This window comes from Drosophila sechellia, chromosome 3L (genome assembly GCF_004382195.2).
Source record: "Drosophila sechellia strain sech25 chromosome 3L, ASM438219v1, whole genome shotgun sequence".
NCBI lineage: Eukaryota > Metazoa > Arthropoda > Insecta > Diptera > Drosophilidae > Drosophila > Drosophila sechellia.
Genome location: NC_045951.1, coordinates 17,265,782 through 17,287,040, shown reverse-complemented (window position 1 = coordinate 17,287,040; position 21,259 = coordinate 17,265,782). Strand labels below are relative to the sequence as shown.

The 21,259-nt window shown below is 40.2% G+C and overlaps 2 protein-coding genes across 2 annotated transcripts in view; both read right to left on the bottom strand.

Moving 5' to 3' along the window:
* LOC6606118 (basic-leucine zipper transcription factor A) overlaps positions 1-21,259 on the bottom strand; it is a 59,588-nt gene that overhangs the window by 26,846 nt on the left and 11,483 nt on the right. The window contains exons 2-4 of the mRNA XM_002030890.2: positions 6,409-6,494; positions 1,433-1,528; positions 1,310-1,331 (exon numbers count right to left, since the gene is read on the bottom strand). Of these exons, the coding sequence (XP_002030926.1) occupies positions 1,310-1,331; positions 1,433-1,525 (115 nt within the window). The 5' untranslated portion in view covers positions 1,526-1,528; positions 6,409-6,494. The remainder of the gene's footprint in view (positions 1-1,309; positions 1,332-1,432; positions 1,529-6,408; positions 6,495-21,259) is intronic.
* LOC116801299 lies at positions 12,626-14,489 on the bottom strand. The gene is made up of 2 exons (XM_032720039.1): positions 12,862-14,489; positions 12,626-12,806 (listed from the first exon to the last, which is right to left on the bottom strand). The coding sequence occupies exons 1-2, from the start codon at positions 14,221-14,223 to the stop codon at positions 12,795-12,797; spliced, it is 1,374 nt and encodes a 457-aa protein (XP_032575930.1). The 5' UTR covers positions 14,224-14,489; the 3' UTR covers positions 12,626-12,794.

The window sequence follows — 21,259 nt, the reverse complement described above, 5'->3', positions numbered from 1 at the left end:
TCTAAGCAAATCTGTACAATCCTTAAGATAAAGGATTCTGGTTGTTATTATTTATCAATTATATTTTACTACTATGCTCCGTCGATATTTGATTTTGTCTGAAATATAAAATGTGCTACAAACATTCTTTAAAGGATTACAGCATATTCGTTTCCTGTGATTTCTTTCAATGTGTTCAAGCCAGCCAATCGTGTGGGCCATTGATATGGACCCGGGGCACAACTGGTCGGTGGACTACGTGCCAGGGAAAAAGAGAACTTTTATTTTGGAGCCGGCCATACACAAACTGTATTGGCATTTGACTCAAAACTTTTGAATCCAGCGGGGGGCGCGGTGGGAATAAAGGGCCAGTATAATACATATACAAGTGTATATGCAGCTATTTCGGCAGCACGATATGGCTTGAATTTGTTGTAACGCCCTCGAATCGAAAAGTTTCTGGCACAGTTCGGACTACTGCTGTTTAATTTTGAACAGCTTTCTACGACATGGTGGGGGGAGGTGGGGGTTACTGGATGGAAAGCATTGGGAACAGAAAAAGAGCATGGAAAATGGCACATGTCGAAACGAATTGAACACACACATCCCGTCGAAAAAATGTTGGGCCAAATGGAAAATGAAGAAAGAGAATCGAACATAAAACCATTAAAATCACTTTACTCGTTAGTTAGGCATTTGAGCCGGTGTGCGTGGGACTCTCGTCCAGGAGATGGGATCTGCTAAGCCGGGATATAATGGGTATAGGTGCACAATAAATGTTCGGAAACGGGTCTACAACTTTCGCAAAAGCACAGGGGCAATGTGAACAAAAAATTACATTTCCTGTCTGCAAGTTTTAATGAAATGGTTCGTTCTTCAATTGCACACGGCTATTTGGTATTCCCTTATTTCCTTTTAAGTTTGACTTTATTGAGCAAAATAGTTACTCTATTTCGTTTACTGCCAAAGAGCTTCCAAAGTGGCAAAATAGTACAAGCAATAAACAATTAGTAACATAGAACAAATGTTGAATTGCACCAAAATGGAAAATTATGATATTTAGGTAGAAAAAACAACATATCAAAAAAAAACAAATTTTCCTGTAGCTTTTAAATTTTTAGCTAGGAATTGCACTTTAAGGAAATCATTTTGGTGTGGACCATTTAATGCTGCTGATGATGATAATGAGATGGCAGGCCTTTGATAAATGAAGCACACAGAAAATGTGATTCGTAAATCTTTATTTTTTCCCAAATCAATTGCAAATACGCATCAACTTCGTGCAATTCAATTTCAATCGTGGGGACTGCCAAAATCCTAAGGAACTTACCCGGATTCGGATGCCTGGGCAACTGATCCATGGACGGCGGATGGGATTGCATAATTAAGGAAAGAGCATTAATGGTATTCATAAAGATTTTCATGGCTGCTTCGCTTTTGTTCAAAAACTCACTTTGATGGCCTTAAAGCCCAGACTTAGATTTGCCTCGACTTCAGCAACGAAACCATTACCAAAAATTCCAAGCAGCGGCAGCAGTATCAGCATTTTCTGTAAGTAGAGAGATGGGATTATTTGGCTGGGGAAACAAGGTAAAAGAAAGGTCGAAGCAGTCGCAGTCGACTTTATTAAGGTCAATTCAATGTCTGGCTCGGTTTTTGGTTACGGCTAATGGTTACGACTACGGCCATGGTTACGGTTTTGTTTTGAATTTCAGTTTGGCTTTCCTTCGTCTTTTTTTACACTTTTCACAGGTTTTCACACCTGCGCACCCACCTTTAATATTTTTACGAATCATTTTTTTTCACTGACAGCAGACAAAGTTTTTATGTTATTCGTTTCGGCAGACTGGCTGAGGGGTTATTAATCTGGTTACTAGGATAAAAAGCTTAATGAACAGGTACTTGAAAAAGTTTTTGCATAGTTATTTTATTGCTTTTATTCTGCCTTATTTAGGAGATAACAGTATGTTTCTTTTTAATTGGGATTATAATATCTTTAAAGTATGAAATACTCCTAACAAAATGTATACACACATTATAGAATTAAAATAATCCCAATTTTTCACCATTCTTTTGGATTTATAGGGCTTGTGTACTAATAATGTAGTTATACTAATATCACTTAAGCTGCAGTTAATTAATTATTCCTCAGCTTAAGAATTAATTCATTATTACGCAAATAAACCTATTTCATTGATTAATTGCCAAATGGTATTTATGTGCATCAAATATCAAAAAGCTGGAAAAAAATTCAATTATTTTCCTATGAAAGTTTTCCTCGGAGAGACGAGTAAATGTTTAAACAACACTCAATAGAAGTGCTAATTGATTTGTATTCATATACCGAACGACGGAAGTTACATATTTTTTCAGATGAAACTGCAATTGATGCGGATGAACACATTTAATAATTTTCTCGTTTTCCTCGAGGCTTAAGCCGCCCCAAAAGTCACCCGCATTTTCACACTTTCGCGATAAATGAAAAATGTGAAAAGCTATATATTTATGGCGGATCTTTTACGTCTGGGAGTGGTAATTATTTCGCTTGCTTGTTGTCTGTGGGCGCCTTTGTTTGCAATCAATTTACGCACTAAGAACACGCATACGCCGTGTGGCCAACTTCGAAGCGGCGCGTTTTTCATGTTGCTCACAGAAGGCGCAAAAGCTCATTAAAAAATATTTTCCACTCATGCGTGAGCATTTCAAAAAGGTATTTAATTAAACTTTAATAACAAAAACAATAAGCGGTCGGCTACAAAGTGGAAAAGCAAAAGGACGGGCGGCAGGTGGCGAAAGGGAGGTGGTTTAATGCGAAAGATTTCAATTAACGACGTGGACCTCGAGCGCTGCTAAGTGGATAAACAGGACGAGGACATCGAGGCACGGCGACGGATGAGTGGCCATCACTCATAGCAAACTCATGTGGAACGACCGTTCGGTTGCAGGAGGCACTGCATCAATGGACTGCATTGAATGCTGTTCATTAAGGTGTCGCTCCAAGGAGCTATCCCCAGTCCTTGTCGTAATTATCGCAATTACAATGAACGATGACGGGGGAAATGTAAATGGGCAAAGGGAATGGGAATGGGAATGAAATGGAAATGGAAATGGAGACTTCAGCAGGACAGCACAGTCAACAATAATAAAGGCCAACGAGGCGCATGAGAGCAGTTAACAAAGGAGGGCCGGAATCACAGGTCCTAGAAGAACCCCTTAATGTATGTGGCTCAGAGCTCAGTGGATGCAACTCTCTGATCTGTTAATTGCGGGGCGAATGTGGGCCAACACATATCGCCACATGTTGCTCTCCTTGAACGGGAAAAGTGCAAGGAAAAAGGAGCAAAACATGGGTTGTGGCAAAAAACGAGTGAAAACCCATCTATTTTACCAGCCAGCCATCCATCCATCCATCCTGCTGCCTGTTTTGTGTTTATAATTATGATGAAAGGGAAGGAAGCAGATCCAGACCCTAGACCAACCATTCATCTCGATGCGATCCGGGGCCAAATGTGTGTGTCACTTCGGAAATGAGCAAGTCCGTTTAAAAATGCTTGCCACAGAGTTTTGATTATTTCAAAACAGAGCCGAGTGTCACAACTCTGGGGAGCTATATCATTAAATTTAATGAATAGATAACAACAATGACGGAGCTGCCCCAGAAGGATCCAAAAAATTATGCAGCAAAAAGTTTGACCCACTAAAAATACAATTTGCAAAAATCTGACCTCAAGTTAAGGCTTTGCTGACGGCATTTTATGACCTCTTTAAATGGCCATAATACCCGTGAATTGATTAATGATACACCCGGCCACCACTCCCTCATAATTCGACGGTTTAAAGCGGTTTTAAGCCATGTTTGGCCGACCGAATATGTTTACTTTCGGTTCGGGCCTGGCCAATGAAATTAATGATATTGTTAAGCCATTTTAAACGAGCCAACAAATTAATCTTGTTTAATTTTTGAAGTTGAGCATAATGGGCCAGGCATTAGCAGCTGATGCCCCATTTTATGCCGCACTCTCATGCAAATCAGTACAAATCCCGATTTCTGGAGGGCAAAGCTGATTGTTTGACTGCACATCAGTCATAAACCGTGGTATCTACGTTGGCATCTTATTATTCAGAACACACACGATGCCAACGACCGCTGTCAACGATGACAACACTGGCATTCGCCTCATAATGATGATGAACACAATCATCGGCATGTTTATGCCGCTTTTCTGGATGATAACAACGCGTGACAACAATGCTGACACATCGAAAGATTGTCATTCCATCAATTATTCACGAACACGCAAATCATCAACAAAACGCTCAGCATTCAAGGATGCCAAAAACACCAATCCCATCCCAAGCACACTGCAAATGTATCAAAAGCAGGCAACATGGGTACACAGGTAAAATAAGGATCTACAGTAAAGATATTCAAATAGTTTCAAAAGATAATTAAGTCAATTAAAATGCCATCAAGCCAAGGCAAAGTATTTAAATGACAAACAAATATTAAGTAAGACTTATTATGAACTGAATTCAATCAATCACAATGGTATTAATATACGTATATATGTATAACATGGCCTCGCTATCTTGAATCCTTTTTTTTCGGTGCAGATCAATGAAGCCTGGAGTCTACCAATATTAAGTGATACAATTTGTATTTGGTTGGGGGTTTTCTGCCGCAGGCTCTACTCAACGAACAACAACAGCCGATAGTCGCATTCAGAGCCCCAAAAAATAGAAGGAATCATTGGCATGAATATCTGAGTGTTTTTATTTATGACTGCGCGTCAATATACTGTCAGACTAGTGAAGTGGTGGATGTGAGTGGGTGGGTTTAGACTGCTCTTTGGCCCGACTAGAACAGAAATCAATCAACTCTGGGCCCGAACGGGAAAACTAACAGCTCGTGGAGTGCAGAGCCAGAAGCTGGAGGATGTGGAGAAGGTATCTGAAGGATGCGAAGGATCCTCATGGTGCCATAAATCCGAGCATGACACAGTTAAGTGTTGGTGCTTAACAAAGGCTTACGGCAGAAAAAACGAAGTATGGGTGTGGAAAACTACTGAGATACAAATCACAATCCATCTGGGGCCAAAGAAGAAAGAGAAATTTGCCTTTAATTTAAGACATCATCCGTTTGAGCTAGTTAAAAACCCTTTTATCTCAGTGCGAATCACTTAACGACCCGAAATTTCATTTGCAGCTAATTGAAATTCATTCTGGCGAAATCAAATTAAGTCAAAAGTATATCCTGTCGCCAAAGGTACGTGTCCTTTCAAGAAACAAAGTCTGAGGCCAAGTGATTCATTCATAGCGATAAATTAAGACTACTAAGGATGCTGAGTACTTCCTCCCAGCCTCCCAGGGGACATATTTTCGTTCACATTCACGTCCTGATATAAATATCCTGCCTGTGAACGTGTCCTGTCCAATGAATATCAACAGTTTGCTTTCCCTATTTCTTGACATCTTTTATGGCGTTTTGGCTAAACCCTCATCAGCATAAAAAAAAGGAAAAACTCAATTACAAAATATCAGAAAATCGCAAACAAATAAATTAAGGATACAAATCTGGCTAAGGACTGCGGCAAACTCGGCTCAAATCGAAATGAAATAGTGACACAGGCGCTGCCATAAAACCAAAGGCAAATACAAAGCCACACAAAAGGAAAAAGGTTAAACCAAATATTTATCCAGCCGCCCAAGGAGCAGGGGAAATGGTCCGGCTTTGGTTGGAGCTCGCAGTGAGAGGAGTCCTTTTCCGTAGTCTGTATGTAATTACCAGGCAAGGACTGCAAGTACAGCTGTGCCTAAGTACATAGCTCCCAAAGAACACACTAAAGGACAGTCGAAGTACAGAGAGCAAAATTGGCGCACTCTTTTTCTTTGAAAATATTGAACATGCTTAATTCTGATAAAAATTATTATAGCTGAGAAAACTGAATATATTTAAATATTATTTAAGATAGTTGTAAGAGATTTTTGGTGTCATCTATTTGACATCCTTATAAAAAACAAACTGATGATGTTATCGAAGGATGCATCTCTCAAAACTATTTGAATAATATATCCACTGCCATATTAAAGCTACAAACATATTGCATCTTTTGGTTTTTAGAATCTGAATACTGTATTTTCTAAACCCCTTTTTTTAGTATTAGTCTCAGTGTGGGGATGGGCATGTGTGTGTCAGGGCGTACGTGGCTTTATGCTTAAATAAACATTCGCTCGGGCCTTTCGTCCTGCTGCTGCTCCTTGGGCCATCGTCTTTGGCCCGTTTACATAGCACCCATCGGCAGGCAGTCAGTTTGCCCGGTCAAAGCCAAATCGTTGATTGCATAAGTTGATGGCCGACACATGTCCGAGATATACAGTGTCGATATAGTCTGTGTTTGTCTGCGGGCGCAAAGGCCCCGAGTTACTCACGTGTGGTTGCTATTCACGTCTAATGATGTCTGTGCAGGTTGCATTGGCTGCTCCCGCTCCAAGGATTCGGCTCCTCCCCGAGTGACCTGCAAGGGAAAATGAAATTTATACTGCGAGTTGGTACAAACTGATTGCTTTGTTGAGATGCCCGGCCCGTGATCTCCAGGACTCATCAAGGATTATAGAGAGGCGTTGAGCGGGAGCGCCGGCAAATTGCCCGAAACCATTTTTCAACTGGAGTTTCTGTGAAGATTTTAATTGACTTTTTGCGGTTGAATCGATTGTTTAATTCACTTGCCAGACAAATTGGTTGGTCAAGTAAAAATTCATAGAAACAGAATTCATTGAAAGAAGTAATGCATCTGACGTACGTAAAATTTTTTAAATTAAGAAATTGTGGATCCGTTTTGGCTTGAAAAGTGGGCCGTGCAAAAGTATTTTATGTGTTTGGTAAATCCATTTATAACTAAGCTTATTCAAACACAATTAAAAAGCGGTCTAACTAAGTTGTTGACTTGACTTCCAATCAACAGATATAAGACTTATTTAAACAAATTTAACAAATTAATCTCGTGAAGGAAAGTCGCATGATTTTTTATCAGCCACTCACAAAAAATGAGATATTGAGCTATTATTAACATTTGGCACAAACAAATGACAGGCCATAAAGCAGATCTTTTCGAATCGAAGTCATTGAAACATTTCATTAAATTGTTTTTGCCTTTCTGCCACCATTTTTTCATATTTGCTCGTTGTCGTTTCCATGTTGCTTTCCCATGTGTAAGTGTGTGTGGCAAGGTGTTTGTTATCGTTTGTTATATTGCTTGTTATGTAATGTAATTTATACACACCCATACAGACAGAGACAGAGATTCGAATACAATGTCATAAACGGCAGGGACACAAAGGCAATTCCGCATGGCATTAAGGGCAGACAAAACAAATGGCGAAGGAGGAAGCCAGGGAGCGGGATGCGACTAAAAGCCAAAACGAACGCGTTTGGCATAACTGATAAGCTGGTAACGCAGCAGGACATTCCCCTCTTAAAGGTCTTGGCCACGGCCCAGACATCTCCTCGTCTGCCCCACAAAGTCCCCATCCCGAATCTCGTCCCGGTTCCTGCTCGCTGTGCCTGCTTCCTTGACTTTTGAATACTTAACAGGATAATGAAATGTCAAAAGTGCGCAGGCGGAAAGCGTATCCCGCTGTCCTGTCCTCTGGTTCCTCCGCTCCAGAGCCCCCTTCCCTGGCTCATATTGATATTCCTCCGGCTGTTGTGGAGTTTTATTGTGTTGTCCATGCCTAAGTGAACGTCACGGCGTGCCGCGCGCATTAAATCATAAAGAAGAAAAGGAGGCTCGCTGCAGAATAACTGAGGAGGCACAAATTTCCTGGAATTTCTACGACTTGAGGATTTCTGTTTACTCTTTTCAGTTTTATCAAAAACATTAAAATATTGTTATATTTTAAAAATCGGAAACAGATCATTGAATGGCGTATAAGACAGACAACAGAGACCATTGACACAATAAAAAATATAATATATTTAAGCGGATGTAAATTAATGTCGTACAAACAAAATATTAGAAATTAAATCAAATGAATGTTCATTTATAACTAAAAACTGAAATTAGTTATATTTTTTTTGTTTGAAACCACAATACCATTTTTGCTTAAAGTTACAATCACAATATTGCAATAAGATACCCCATTTGCAAAAAAGAGTACCAGAAGCGAATGAAAAATGGGATACACCAGTCGAAAGGACCGCATCCCTCACACGGGATGTTTTTATTTTTTGGTTGGCCATTTTATGTTTACATAAATTTAAATTGACATAAATGCGTTGTGGGGGCCCCCGCAAAAAAGACGAGCCATGAACCAAATGATAAACTTCATAAATTATGACAGTTTTATGCTTCTCCCCGTGCTCAGTTTACGCTTTATTTATTTGTAGTGATTGCAAGCGAATTGAAATTGTATTTATGCCATTCCATGGCATTACATAATAAGACCAGAAGTCAAAACAGGTACGTTTCCCTTCCACCGAACCGCCCTTTATCACCGGAATAATCCAGCTTTAATCAAAGCCACATTTGTGGCAAGTTCTTGTGTGTAAAAGAAGATACCATTTGCCCCCAACCCCCGCCCAGTCATCTATGGGGATATCGTGCCAGAAGCTGACACGCTTAACTCAAATTGCTGTTGCTTTGCTCTTCTTCTTGTTCTTGTATAAGTTGCGAAAAACAAGAGAAAGTTGTAATCAATAAAGTAAATGACCCAGGCACTTCAGGACGACCAGAGAACATATCCTGCCAAATAGAGGGCAGTGGTGGCGAATGGGCCAAGTGTTGCTATGATTGATTTCTTGGAGTGGAAAAAGCGTTACGAAGTGTACAGATGAGATGTGCTACTTAAGGTAACATAAGAAAATCTCACCAGATATTTAGTTAATCAACTTGGCTTTAGTTTCGACAAAACATAGGCAGAAAATGGTAATGACTGTTAGAATTTAATAATAATTGGGAAACAAGATTACTAGCTGTAAAGACTGTTGTTATATATACAACGAAAGAATTCACTAAAGACTTTATCGCAATCTGAAGATAATAATAACTTGTGGACGCCGAAAAATGAATATACGCACTATATCTTTTAAATAATCTCACAATTCCTTTATTCAACTTTACTCTTCAAGCGCACGCCACCGAATGACGCGTCTCGCCTATTCCTCTTTTTTCTATGCTCTCTCAAGTGTGTATGCGTTTTTCAGTGAGCTATGTATACATTCTTATCTCTTAATGCTAGCTTATAAGTAAGAGCGAGATCACAATAATATTCTTATTCCTAACGGGGATATGATCTGCCACTATGGGCTTCATACCTAAAACTATGCTATTACATGGTACAGTGGGCCTTATGAGTGTTCATCCTACCACAACTCGGCCGTCCTGACTAGCTGATCCCCTGATCATGGTTTACATTGATTGCTTAGTTGTATGATGAATTCTTTTACCTTATTTATACATATTTACATACTATATTAATCTGTTATTATATTGTTATTATTGTTTAATTGTGTCTTCGTTTATTTTTCTTGTTGCCTATCCAATGCTTAATATTTTGGATGCTCCAGACACCTTGGTATGGGTTACGAGATATCTGAAAACCTTCTACGTCTTTTAACAAGAATCTGTCGTTTCTTAATACTTTAGATATCACATATGGGCCTTTACACTTTGGAATCAATTTTCTAGAGATGCCTGCTGTACTGTCGAAATTTTTTACCATCACATAATCTCCTTTTTTGTATTCTGATGGCTGTCTTGCGGTCTTGTCATAATGTGTTTTATTATACGCTTGAGCCTTTTTTTGATTATTCTCAACTTCGCTTCTAATTTTTGCCAAATCCCTATCTTCTTCAGTATTTTCTAATTCCTCTAGTTTTTCTCTTAATTCGTCTACTATTTTTCCTCTTTGCTCTAACCCAAAAAGAACTCTGCTTGGAGTTTGCTTGATGCTGCGGTGCTGTGTATTATTTAAGACGTGCTCAACTTTATCTATTACTGTATCCCAATATATGCCTTTCTCTGGCTGTACCAGTTTCGCTATCATTGGACCTAGGCTTCTATTGACTCTTTCAACCTGTCCGTTTGCTTGGGGTGAACCAGTCGCAATCTTCATATGCTTAACATCGAACTCTAAGATAAAGTCATCAAATTCCTTGGATGTAAAACAACTTCCCCTATCTGAAATGATGCATTTAGGCTTGCTGTATGCTCTAAAATAGTCCTTCAGGGCTGTAATGACTTCCTTTGTATTAGTGGTTTTTGTGGCGTATAAACGTACGAACTTCGTGAAACCATCGATGACAACAAAAATATGTTTTTTGGATCTGCCTGAGTCGACTGGGCCGTAATGATCGATATGTATTAGTTCAAACGGTTTGCTGCCCTTCGGAATGCAGTGTAGAAATCCTTCCTTGCCTGTCTTAGGGGAGAACGCAACACATTTTAAACAATTTTCTATATGGCTCAAACATTTGTCTTTGGCATTGGGAAACCAATAAGATTTAGAAATAACATCTAACATTTTGTCTCTACCTATGTGTCCGATCTCATTGTGATATTTATATAGAATATGATCTTCCATGTCTGTGGGAACATAAAATAAAAGTCTGCCGTCGTTACACTTTCTATAAATTATTCCGTTTCTCATTTCGAACAACTTATGTTCATTTTTTTCCAGTAGTTTCTTGATTTCTTGAACTTTTTGATCCTTGCCTTGGCAGATTACTAAATTGTCTTCAAACGTATTTGATTCCACTATCAAAATATTCGTGCACCTACTAAGAGCATCAACATGCTGCATCCTTTTACCTTCTCTATGTATGAGCTCATAATCGTAGTTCTGGAGCTCTAACGCCCATCTAGCTATTCGCGGATTAAGTTCAATCTTGTTAAGCGTCAAAGTAAGAGAATTACAATCAGTTATAATTTTAAAGCGTTTTCCGTACAAATATATTCTAAATCTTCGCAGTGCGTGAATAATTGCCATTGTTTCCAATTCGAAACTGTGATATTTTGCCTCAGCGACTGTTGTTCGCTTTGAAAAATAAAATATTGGGTGTAATTTTCCATCCTCTTTTTTTTGACATAACACCGCACCGAAACCAAGAGCGCTTGCATCACAGTGCAGTTCTATTTCGTCTTTGAAATTATAAATTGCTAAGACCGGTGCCTGCACCAGCTTTTCCTTAAGAGTTGAGAAACAGCTCATTTCCTTTTCTCCAAATTTGAATTTTTCATTTTTTCTCAAAAGGTCATATAAAGGTTTCGCTAATGTTGAAAAATCTTTTATAAATCTACGGAAGTATGAACATAAGCCCAGAAAACTTTGAACGGCTTGTATTTTGTCTGGAACTGGAAAATGCTGTATGGCCTCTATTCCTTTGTCATCAGCCTTAATGCCTTCACCATTTATAATGAATCCTAAATATTTAATATTTGTCTGAAAGAACTCACATTTATCCATTCGTAATTCCAATTTATTTTGAGCTAATCTGATGAACACTTCCTTTAAGGTTTCTAAATGCTCCTCCGAGTTCTTGCTGGCAATCATGATGTCGTCCATGTATACAATTACTTTGTTATCCCTTATCAGATCCTCGAAAATTTCGTTTACAAACCTTTGGAACACCGCCGATGCAGTTTTTAGGCCCATTGGCATTCTGAGAAATTCGAATTGCCCTAACGGTGTAACAAATGAGGTGTATTTAACTGATTCCTTATTAACGAATACATGAAAATAACCGTTTTTTAAATCAAGCTTCGAAAAAACTTTTTTGTTGACTAGCTTGTCTAAGAGGTCATCGATAAGCGGTATCGGATAATTGTCTTTAATTAACACTTTGTTCAGTTTTCTAAAGTCTATACATAGCCTTATGTCTCCTGTTTTCTTTTTGACTAAAACAATTGGTGAAGCATACTCTGATTTACTAGGTTGAATAATTCCCTCTTTTAAATAGTCATCTAATAGTTTTTGTAATTTTTCTTTTTCTGAGTAGGCAAGTCTTCTTGGGGCGCAGCTAAATGGTTTTGACGTTTCTAAACAAAGTTTTATTTCGCATTTGACTAAAGGCTCGGTAGGCTTATTAATGCTCAGGTAGTTGCGTTTAATAATCTCCTTTAACTGACTGTTTAAGGCTTGGTTATAGTTTTCGCCGCACATGAAGTTCATTTGCTCATCCTCTAAGTGATCAATGCTACAAATTTCTCTAACAGCTTCTTCATAACTGGGCACAACCGCAGCATAAAGTCCGGAATCCGTCGTGAAGTTGGCTAAAGGCATAACTGTTTCGATGATCGTTTTGCTACCTGCCTCGTTAACAGTTTGACTAACTATACTACTCGCTTCGTTGGCTGTTTTATTAACTGTCTTATTAACTGTTTCATTATCTATTTGACTAACTGTTTCATCAACCTCTTCGTTAACTGTCTCGCTAACTGTTTCACTAACTGTTTCACTAACTGTTTCACTAACTGTTTCACTAACAATATAACTGACTGTTTTACTGTTTGCTTTTCTATATTTTTTTCTATCGACTGGGTTGACCGTTATCCTTCCCAAGGCGTCTGGATCCAGTTTCAACTGGCACGCTTCCATGAAATTTCGCCCAAGAACTACATTATGACTCATAGACTCGTCTGGGACCACGTACAAATAAAAATAACATTTAATTTTTTCTTTTATAATGTAACATAAGATTTTTCCATGTATTGTCAGTTGGCTTTTATTCAGCCCGAAATAGGTTTCTGCAGCGGATTCTAAATTAATTTCCTTGGATACATTGCTTAATTTTGTAAATGATATTGGACTCCCTGTGTCTATGAGGCATTCTGTAATTAATGGGATTTTATAGCTATTCTGAAAAAAAATCTTGACAAGTCTTACATAATTGTTGATATTGGCGCTCTTGCGCTCCGCGCATTGTCCGACGAAGTGTCCAAATGCCCCACAGGCATAGCAGGATCCGGGCTCCCTCTTTGGCTTGAGACACTCCCTGGCGAAGTGCCCTTTGGAGTTGCAATTGGCACATCGTAAGTCCTTATTGGTTGCACCTCCTCCAGCAAGGCGCTTTGCTGAACCGCTCCCTGTTTTGTGCTTCGGCAGGCGGACTTCCGAGAAAGCCCGTAGAATTTGCATCGGCTCGGAGAAACACTGTATGCGCGCCTGGTTGCGCAACGCTGGTGCTGGGATTCCCTCAATGATGTTTTCCAGAAGCTCCTCTAGATCGATGTTGATGTCGTTGGCCAGCATCACCTTGTCCTCGAAGTAAACAGCAAATTTCTCATCCGGATGCCATTCGCGTTTTTGAAATGCATTCCTCAGTTCCCCTTTTGACATCTTGACCTCGAATGTCAAGATTAACTGTTCGCACAGCTGGTCGGTAGATTCTAGGATGCGTGTGGCGCTTGCGTGCAGCCAGCGCTGTGCGTCTCCTTTTAGTTTGGCAATTAGCAGCATGTGCATGCATCCGTCGTCCAAATTGTAAATTTTTCCGATGTTCTGAAACTGCGTGACCCAGTTGCGCGCACATAAGCTGCCGTCAAACTCCATCGTTACCTCTTTAGCCAAGGCAAGGGATGTTGCAGGAGATTCCAGAAGCTTGTTTACAATTCGACTCTGGTGCTGAACAACACTACCAGCGGTTTCTTTTCCAACACTGGTATGTCCCATATCGATGTTGTCGGCGGCGATAGTCACCTTGGTGCTGTTAACCTTGGCGTCGATGCTGTAAACATTGGCGTCGGTGCTGTTAGCGCATATGTTAACATTGTCGCGGTCTCCGTTGCTGTTGTTCTCGATGACGTCATTGATCTGGCGAGCTTGAGCAGACTTGCTCTTGTTTGCGTCGTCGATATCCGCTTGGATCCTCTGCAGCACAGCCATGTTTGCCTCTATCTCGTCCCGAAGCTTTTTTAGAGTGGCTCTCTCTGTATCCACCAACGATAGCTGATCCAGGTCGAGGTTCTCCAAAGATTCTGACAGCAATGACTGCTCGTCGAACGGGATCGCGCGCGTGTCTCCACCCTGTGGCTCCTTCTGCTTTGGCCAGGCTGCAGCTCCATCCAATTCCTCCACCTCTTCTGTTGCTGATCCGTTATTTGGCGGTGAATCGCCACGCGTTTCTGGGGAAATGGCCTGCAGACGCACTATTAATTCCGCTTTTGTGCCGGAAGTCTGGCGTCCCAGAGCTTCCAACCACTTCTTTAGTTGGGTCACTGAGAATTCACTCCATATAATGTCAGGCATAGTGGGTAATGACCACTTCTGATGTTGTGGACGCCGAAAAATGAATATACGCACTATATCTTTTAAATAATCTCACAATTCCTTTATTCAACTTTACTCTTCAAGCGCACGCCACCGAATGACGCGTCTCGCCTATTCCTCTTTTTTCTATGCTCTCTCAAGTGTGTATGCGTTTTTCAGTGAGCTATGTATACATTCTTATCTCTTAATGCTAGCTTATAAGTAAGAGCGAGATCACAATAATATTCTTATTCCTAACGGGGATATGATCTGCCACTATGGGCTTCATACCTAAAACTATGCTATTACATGGTACAGTGGGCCTTATGAGTGTTCATCCTACCACAAACTTTTAAGCAATAAGTATTTTGAATACATAAACATTTGTGGCAAGGGTAAAAGAAAATAAAGTAAGTAAAATAAATAAGTAAGGCATTAAATTCGTGGTGAAGGTAAGCAATATAAGAATGTTTTTCCTAGGAAAAGAAAAATGTGTCCTTCCTTTGCTGTTAAGATTTTTATTAATTAACGAAATGGGCCAAAGTACGGCACCGAAAGTCTGCACACACACGCATAATTGATTAATTTTGTGCTCCTGTAAGTAGGCAACATTTATTTGGCTCTTCGCCCAGGACCTTCTTCATTTCGTTAATGATCTTGAAAAAGTCTCTTGAGGGGAAATGCTTATTTTCGACTCGAGTACAATTGAAACCAAATCAAATCAAGTAAATTTGGGGCTGCCGCAATACAAACACTCGAACAATGAGTTCTAAAATATTCAACGGGAAATTTATGTGCAACTTGTATACTTTGCATGCCGCTTATTGACTCTTCAGGCCGGCAAGCCAATTAAGGCCTGCTCGAGGGCCAAAAAACTACCAACAACGGCGAGGAAGCAGAACCAAACTTTGGCCACAATCTTAACAAGAAAATCTGTAAATTACACGCCACAATTACAGCATGATGGTTGGGATGGGAATGGCGATGGAATTGGGGTTGGGGGCAGGAAACTCCGAAATATTTATGCACCTAAATAGATTTGATGGCATAATTGAAATTTGTTGTTATTGGCCGGGGCCATTCCACTCAATATTTGTGTGCTGGCAATTTGCATAAATACCAAATGGCAAATGCCAAGGAAAAGTTTATTAAAAGCATAGCCGAAAGTTTTCTTGTTTTCCGCCATCAGCTGTTAATAACGACGGAGGAGCCCGTGCCGGAAAATTGTGACACATAGCTGCGGGGTTAGTTATGGAATGGAGTGAAGTGAAGTGAACTACAGGATTGGTTGCCCTATCCTGGCATTGTCCTGGATGAAGTCCCAACTTTTCGCTGAGCTACAATTTATTTTCTTCTTTTGATAATTTAACTTTTTTCTTCGTAGCTGAAAATTGGATTTGTTGCGACCGACTTTCAGACTTTCAACGCTTGTAACGAATGTTGAACAGCAGAAAAAGTTGTTTTTCTAATTGTAGTCGTCGCCTTTGGGGCCGGGGGAATATTTCGTGGTTGGGCAGTGGGTCGCTGCCGGGGGCAATAATTTGGTACAACTTTATCAGGTTATTTAATATTCATTTGCTGAAAATTTCGAGCTACCCAAAAGCCTGCCATTGTGCGTAGATATCAAAGAAATTAACAGGAAAACATACCGTCCGAACAATTCACACAATGAAGCCACAACAATTGGAATTGTGTGACTTCAAATGGAATTTCCACTAATAGCCCAGATAAGCGGGATAAACTTTGGTAAAACGCCGAAACTTTTCGACAGATATAAGCTGGGAATCGCAATATCATTTGGACATGTTTTAAACAGTAAGCCAATTCATATTTAGAGCACCTTATCAAATTAATTAAATCATTTAACTAAGTTGATCTTGTCCGTATTGGGTGGAAAAAATAATACTTTGAACTTTTGATTGGTATACTTTTGGTACATTTGGAATGATTAAGTTCAAAGCCTTTAAAAAAATCCAGTTCTCTGGAACACAAACCATTTGGGCATTTTCTTTCCCCTGAGGGCCCGAAATCAACCGAAATGATAAGAGCAACTTGTCTTGTCCTTAACCACCCAACAAATCGCTCTCCAATTAAATCCTTTTCTGTTTTCTCCGTAAGCTAACTTTGCATTTGAAACTCTTTTTATTTCGCCCTGCAGGACAAACAGGCCACCCCGCGGATGAAATCTTCTCAAGTCCTTGACTATGAACCTTTAATAGGAGCACCGAGTCCAAGCCATTTAATGTGCTTACATTCATTTCGTTTTAAATCTGTGATAAAGTGGAGGTGGCTTTAAGCCTGGTCCTTCGTCCTGAGTGCCATTCCCCCTCTACATCCTGCGGAGAAAAAGTTGTCGCCGTGTCGCGACAAACGCAATTCTTTACACGACGACGAGTTTTGTGCGCTTTTTGTTTCTTTTTTTCTTGCTCCGCTTTTAGGTTTCTGTTCGCATCCCCTTTTGGCCAGGATTTTTGCCGTGCTTTCCGCGCCTTTTGCGTGCTTCCGGTTGTGTACGCGCTTTCTAGATTACTTTTATAAGTGAATTTGTTGCGGTTTTCCGCAAAATTTACAAGTACGTGAGAAAATTAGAGCTTAGCCTCTTCGAGCCACAGCCGCTTGTTGCTCGCCCCCGTCCGTCCATTTGCCCTTAGATTTCCAGCCTTATTATGCGGCCACTTGGGCAGCGCGTTCAAGAGGCTTTAACGCGCTTAAGATGTGCAACGCAGCGTATGCGCAATTTATGCCCGAACATCGCTCATACGCCGCGTTGCAGCGGGCGCCAAAGCAAACCGCGCTGCCACGCCAAATTAGCAAGTTCATTATTTGCTTAGCCATCGCCTTTTGCCAATTTAACGCCAATCCTAAATGCGACTAGCTTAAAGGGGAGTGGAATTGGCAGCGGGAGTAGAAGTGGGAGTGCTTTTCTGCTCTGACATGAAAATAAATTCGATGGCTGTAGCTCTCAGCCGCGCTAAAATAAAGTTTCATCTTGGCCCGCGAATGAGCAAGACAAACTTTTCCCCAAACCCCATGACCACCCTCCAAGTGGGCGTGTCTCCGCCCACTACCCCGCTTCTGTCTCGCTCGTTTGTGTGCGGGTGTGCGGTTTTGTCTGTATTTGCAGAATTGTTAGTTTCACGCTTTGTTTGTTGAGATTAGCTGGCAGCACCCATCCCAATCCCAATTCCAGGACCCACTTCCCCAGTCCCACCCCGCCCATCCAAAATCCCCTCCTGCTGACAGCTACCCAACTGAGCTTTCCCACCGAACGAAATAAAATTGTGCAGCTTACTTTACTTTATTCGTGCCAACTTATGCCACGCCACAGCGCTACACTTGTTTTATGGATGCCCTCCAATTAAGTCTGTGGGGGAATGCCATAAGTTTGCCATTCAAAGACAAAGAGCGTTCATTGGGGTTCATTTGGCATTCCCGATGTGGAACTTGTAGAATGCAAGCTATTCTAATTTTTACTTATTAACAAAATTTACATGAACTAAAGTAAGTAGTTGTTGCATCGCTTTTGAAATACGTTTAATTCAATGTGAATTCACTTAATATTTTATTTAATAAATATGTCTAGAAAATCTTGCAAGATTAATATTCAAAAAATCAACAGTACTTTTGCCAAAACTATTTAGTATTTCAATTTACCCATTTACCATTTATACTTCTAATGAGTGCATTTGGGACTTGAAATGAACCCCATGGGTATAAAGGTGTTTCCGCACAGGAAAGAGTATTCCGACTTCGTATAAATCAATACCCAAATACACATTTCACTTGCTTTATTTGCTTCGCTTGTTTGTTGCCTTTTGGAAGAGCAAAGTTTGCACGTGAAAATTGCGTTCACATGTCTTCCGCAATTGTGTCTGTGTGTGCGAGTATATAGTATTTATTTGCCGGTTTGGTGGCGAAAAATTCGCTGGCGTGAGGAAAATTGATGCTGTTGCTGAAGTTTTTGGCTTTTTGAACTGACAGCTGCGATTTTTATGCGTCTGAGCCGCCAATCTGGGCCAGTTGGTTCGGAAACTACATAGCCAAAATAATTGTAATTGTGAATGGTGGTGGCACCCACGTTCTCGTTCATCCTTTATAAGCATAGTTATTTCGTTTTGGGCTTGTGGTGTGAAAAGTGTCGGATATTATTTTCGGTTTGCCGCCTTCGCCTGAGCGATGGCTTTCCATCGGCCCACTTCCATTTCCACCTCTCCAGGCCCCTTATTTATGAAAGTACTTTGCCTGTTGGCTAACGAGAATTTATGGCTAATTGATGCTGTTATGCGTTGCTATTCCGGCCCAAATGGAAAGCAAATGATGATGGCCGAACCAAATAAAGTTGCCCGGCGAATTAACTGCAATTCTGCGGCTCTGATTTCGAAGGGAATAGTGCACTAACATAAATTAAGCCCCGGCAATGCAGCAAAATATCTGCATTTCCATTGGTGAATGTGTGAATTTAATTAAGTTGAATTGCAATTTATAATTCATAACTTACCAGCAGCTGATGCCACACAGCAGCAACTTGGTAACAGCTGGCCTCCACCTGCTGGTCATGGTTAATTCACTGGATAAGCTTTCTATAGTGCCACCCATTCATTTTGCGACCATACACAGTAAATAAAATTGACTTGCAACAAAAATGCTCAACTAATCCATGACATGGAAATTGATATAGGATTTTGTATCAAGCAAACGAATAAATTCTCATATTTTAGTATTGTAACTATACTATTTTTTTGGAGACAGATTTTAATGTTATGAAGCTTAGTACAGATTTCTAATAAAAAATTATTATTATTATCCGGCGTGTATCGATTGCCATTTCAGTCGAATGGTCCTTGCACTGCTCTCACAGGACACGCCACACACACCCAAAATACACTCCAGGACACGTGTGCCATGTAAATTACAAAAGTATAATGCAAATGGTGTGCCCCATTGGTGAATGGGGGAGGGGCTGGTTGACTGAAGGGGTGGCAGTCCCTCCTCACTTAATTAGCCAGCGGCCTTATTTATTATTCACTGGCAATGCCTGACTGCCGACCTGGCCTGCCTGCCTGCTCCGGCCTAATGAATCACAGTTTTTGTAGTGGAAATTTTAATTTTTCATTAGCATGCAAAGCAACAAAGCGACACGAAAATATATGACCTTGTGTGTGTAGTTTTTGTGACTGCGCCGTTGCCTTTGTTGCCATGGCCCAATACCATTTCCATTTGGCCCATCCACCTGCCCGGAACATTTGTCACACAGGTGCCGAGGACCTCACTGATGGAGCTCCAGCTCACGGCTCTCGAGCAGCCGAAAAGAGCAGCAGGCAGGAAAGAAAAATGTGAAAAGCATGTTGAAAGGATTAATGCACACATCATTTAACCGGAGGCAAGAGCCCGGCAGAAAGGTGAAGGTCCTTGCCGGCTTTCGCCCACTCCATCATCCCATTTCCCTGCACGGCCCATTGAGAACTCGAGTCCCGAAATGACAGTTTTCCCAGCCAGCTAGACAAGGTCCAAACCTGGTCTCCGGTCAGGGTTACGAAGTTGAGTGGTCCTTTATGGCGATTTGCGGCTGGCCAGGAACTTGTTTTTGCGGCTTTTCCCCAGTGTAAACGGTTCGAGTCGGTTGCGTTTAAATATTTTTATGCACGATTTAATTTTTGTTCAGTAATTTACATTTCTGTTAAGGTATTGCTGGTCGACTTCAAGGGCCGTCGAACTTTTAATTTTAAATGTTTATGTTAACGAGTGTGGAAAATGGATATCAATAAAGGGAAAGCTGGAAAAAGTGGGCAAACATTTTGGGAAGAAGACTATATTATCAGGAAAAAGTTTGCGGATGCCCAAACTCTTCTTTTAAGTAAATAATAAAATGTATAAGCATTTAAAGACTCATTTCCATGATGAGAATTTTTAATAATTTAATTTGAAACGCATGCAACCTGATGTAACTGATTGCATCCTCAGTTTACCGCTGCCCCCCTCAGACTTTTCAATCCGGTCAATATGATTGCCGTTAAAGCTGAAACCAAAAGCAAACCGAATCCAATCCCAAAACCGCAGACATTTCATTGAGTGTCCGAATCACCGCCCACTGGTCACGTTTCCTCATTCGAGTTGAGCGTTTCAGGATTCGCGGTCTGGGCGCCATTTGCGGCTCATATTTCAGGACCAGGCTGGTTCGGCAAATTGCATTACCAAAATAATAAATCAATAACCATTTGATGAAGCTAAATGGGATTATTGACAGTCGACGGCGAGGCCCCTGCCTGCGTCTTTCTGCCTGCGCGCATTTATGACATAATTCAATTCATTTCTTGAAATTCATTTTTCAACGAAACTCGGCAAATAAGCAGATAAATAAATAAACTTGTACTGTGCCCGTAATTGGTCTTTATGGCGCGCCGCCTACATAAAAAATTCAACTGATTTTTATCTTCAATGCTAACAAAGGAAATGCGAGAATATTCCTGCCAGCCAGGATGCAGGTGCCAAAGAAAAATTAAAAGGGAAAATCGTGGCCAGGAAAATATGTGGCGGCACCATCGGAAAATATGCCAGCAATTGCCACTTCAAGCCAGCCACATATTGCAGCAATCGCCCACACCTGTCGAAATCCATTCCCAAGTTCTAAATCTCCTTGGAATTCCACGAATATATATTAATTTTAAATATTATTAAATAAATTATTATATTATTAAATATTTTATTACATATATATATATATATATTTATATTGCATATAATTAGACTGATATCTGAAACCATCATTTAAGCTTTAATCTTCAATAGGATTTTGGATCCCCTCCCATTTCTTTTGATTTTAAATTTTTCTGAAACAAAAATCTTTTAATATTTTCCTCTTAAGCTAATATATTCTCTTCAAGTTATTAGCTCAAAACTTTTTATCACTTCACCTCCAGTGTGAATACAATACAAAAATTTCGATTCGTTTCGTTAACTTTTGCCCCACGAAATTTTCAGAACACCTTTGCCAAAGTTTGAACAACTTGTCGAACGTAAAAACGAGCGAAATGAAATG